This window comes from Canis lupus, chromosome 10 (assembly GCF_011100685.1).
Source record: "Canis lupus familiaris isolate Mischka breed German Shepherd chromosome 10, alternate assembly UU_Cfam_GSD_1.0, whole genome shotgun sequence".
NCBI classification, from domain to species: domain Eukaryota; kingdom Metazoa; phylum Chordata; class Mammalia; order Carnivora; family Canidae; genus Canis; species Canis lupus.
This window is the reverse complement of record NC_049231.1, coordinates 6,144,987-6,148,162: the sequence shown is the minus strand read 5'-3', so window position 1 is coordinate 6,148,162 and position 3,176 is coordinate 6,144,987. Positions and strand designations below refer to the sequence as shown.

General features: G+C 51.8%; 1 protein-coding gene across 1 annotated transcript; it reads left to right on the top strand.

The window, feature by feature from the left end:
* Positions 1-319: 319 nt before the first annotated feature.
* LOC119873560 (translation initiation factor IF-2-like) lies at positions 320-3,176 on the top strand. Its single transcript, XM_038549563.1, has 3 exons — positions 320-490; positions 610-961; positions 1,141-3,176. The coding sequence occupies exons 1-3, from the start codon at positions 320-322 to the stop codon at positions 1,416-1,418; spliced, it is 801 nt and encodes a 266-aa protein (XP_038405491.1). The 3' UTR covers positions 1,419-3,176.

The window sequence follows — 3,176 nt, the reverse complement described above, 5'->3', positions numbered from 1 at the left end:
CCGCGCGCGAGCACACGCGGCTGCTCCTGTGCGTGCGGCCGAACCATAGAGACCGCTTAAGGCGGCTCGCGCGCTACTCCCCACCACGTGACCGGCCCGCGCGGCCGCCCCCCGCGCCGCCATCTTACATCCGGGGCCCCGCCTCGGCGGCGTTCGACGTGCGGCCCCGAGGCCGCCCCCGGAGGGGGGACCCCAGGTCCACGTCACCGAGGCGCGGGGGCCGCGGGCCGCGCCCCCTCCCGCCCCGCCCCGCCCCGCAGCGAGCTTCGCGGGGCCGGGCGGCGCCCCCGGCTTCTCCCGGTGTCTGCCCGCAAGGAAAATGGCGGCCCTCCGCGCCGTCGAAGTGGACACGTCGCGCTGCGGCCCCAGCTCGGAGCTTCCGGCGCCTCCGCGCCCCGCGGCTGCCCCCGAGCCGCACGGTCCTTCGTGCGGGGGAAGCCGGCGGGGACGCGCGGCCCGGCCTGCGGCGCAGACTCCCGGGGCCGCTGGGGCAGGCAGGTGACTTCGCGCCTCGCGGAGGCGAAGCGAGATCGGCCCGGCGTGACGCAGAGCGCCCGGGTAAATGAGAGGCTCAGGGAAACCAGTAACGTGCCCGTGCTTGTGACTTAGGAACTGTTCGGGACTGGGGCTCGGCCGGTGGCCCTGCAGCGGGGCCCGCGGGGCGGGGGCGGGGCGGGGCGCGGCGCGCGTGCGCAGTCGGCTCCGCGGGGGCAGCGCGGCGGCCGGACGCCCGGGCGGGAAGGCGGCGCGGGGCCCGCTCCCGTGGGCCGCTCCCGTGGGCCGCTCCCGTGGGCCTCCTCGCGGGAGGAGCCAGAGCGTCTCTACCGCTTGAAGCTCGGTAGGATTCTGATAAAACTGCCAAGTGGCTGGCTGGACACCGTCCTTTCGTTGCGGTTCTGTACACAATTTCACGAAGAACTTGTTTTCAAATTACCACAAACCCCTCCTGACACGATTCGAAGTAAGTGAACATTTGTGTGTGATATGCAAATTCAGAAAATAAAAACACAGCGGACTGCCCAAGGCTTGCTGTAAGCGCTTTAAGGCAACTGCTGAAAGGTAGTTTGGGATGTCCCTGTGAAATCCCTCCAATTAATCCACTTAATGGATTTATTTTGTGTGTGCGTTTGTGTTTTTTAGGTATTTGTTTTTGTGCATGCACAGAACACACTTGCAGTGAAACCCTTTCCCTGACAAAAGCGGGAATTTGTGCGTCACAGTGCTGCTCACCAGAAGCCTGCAGACACGGGACCAACCGCGCGGCTCGGAGGCGGCCCACCTGGCCCTGCAGTGACGGGGGTGCCTGGCATCGGCCTCCACTTGGCGCGCGGGGCCACGTGATCCTGCCCTCAGACCACATGGCATCTGTCACAATATACAGGTTTTCAGCGGTCTGGTCGTCAGCATGGACACATTAGAATACAGTTTCCAACGTAGTCACTACCTACCTCAGCTGCACCCAGTTCCTTTCCACAATCCAACTGCTGCCGACAGCGCCGACACCAAGGTACTCCTCACCGAGACACAGCTCTTATCAGCCATCTCCGCTCCAGCCTCAAACACTCTTATCTTTGCCCAGTGTGACGGCCCTCAGCTTATCAGCCCTTCATCATGACCACACGGCAGGAAAACTGCAACAGCTTCCATCTGAGCTTTCCCTGCTCTGACCGCCCTCAACTCCATCCAGCTGTAACTGCAATTATCTTCTTTCGTTTCATAATTTACCCCCAAAAATAATCACTCCAAGCTCCTGCCAACTGAAATCTAGTCTGCTTAGCTCTCAAAGAATTTCGCCAAGGGGCCTCAGTCCCTCAACCTTGTTTCACACAACACACTGAAATGTACCTCATGTTTCACAGTATGCTTTGCTTATATTGTTTTTATCTGAAATAGCCCCCAGTATCTTTCGGACCCATGCAAAAATATACCTACCCATAAAGGCCCATTGAAAATCCTATCTCTGTCATCAAGCCTTTTCATTTTTTAAAAACTGATTTTCCTCCTGAATACTAACAGCAAGAATACCCTAAGCCACAGAAGACTAGGCCAAGGTTCCCTACTTTGTGATCCCAGAGATCTCTGCACTGGTCTTTCACAGTACTTTGCACACTTGTTAAAGATCTGTATTTCCCTCAAAACTAAATTCCATGAGGACACAGCCTAACTGAATGGCTAACAAATAGGAACTAAAATATCAAGGACACAAATACTTTATATACAGTCTTGTATTATTTTATGTATGTGGTTTCCTCAAGTAACTATAAGCACCTAAGAGCTTCCAGTGACTCTGTCATACAGAAAGGACAGTTATGAGCACACAGTAGTTTTTAATTAATACACAGTGGCTGTCCAATAAAAGGCAAAAAAAAAAAAAAGGGGGGGTGTGAGAAGGCATAGGTTTTCTGCTCATTTCTTGGATATTGTGTATCAAAACTGTATTTTATTTATGCAACACCAACCCTAGGTGACTGGCAGTGCTTTTTAACACAACTTTTTAAATCCTAATAACTCTTACCAGTTAAACTCTACTGTTAAGTCCAATTGACAGATGAGAAAACCAAAATACATTAATATACTCGCCTCAGGTCACACAGCTGGGATTTGAACTGAGGAAATCTGATCCCAGACTCTGGGCTCTTCATCGCTATGCTACTGCTTATGATATAACCTCTCATATAACAAACTGCAAATCAGTAAGATACCATCCTGGACCAATAATAAAAAAACAACGCAGCTCTAGCGGTCACAGCCTTTAGACAAATCTTTTTTCACAGTATTTGAAGTTCTTTGTTATGTCCCAATGCCTGTGCATAAAAATAATTGTCTAAAAAGTAGTTTAGATTTATTTTAGTAACTCTTGAATTGTAACGGAGAACATTTTTTAAGATGTGAAACTGGCATGTCGTGGAAAAAAACAGCTTTCGAAGCAAGACATGCTAATGCACAGCTTCTGTGTGACTCTAGGCGAGTCACTTCAGCCTTTAAACCTGGACTTCTTCCTCTGTAAAATGAGTATAATGCATAAAACTTTCTTTGTAGGCCTGCTGTGAGGATTAAAAGGAATGATATAGGTAAAGCCCTGACTGACATACCAGGTACTCCAGAAATGATTAAAGTGAGAAATTAGAAAATTTATTATAACTATACCTAATTGCTATAATAAATACTACAAAGAC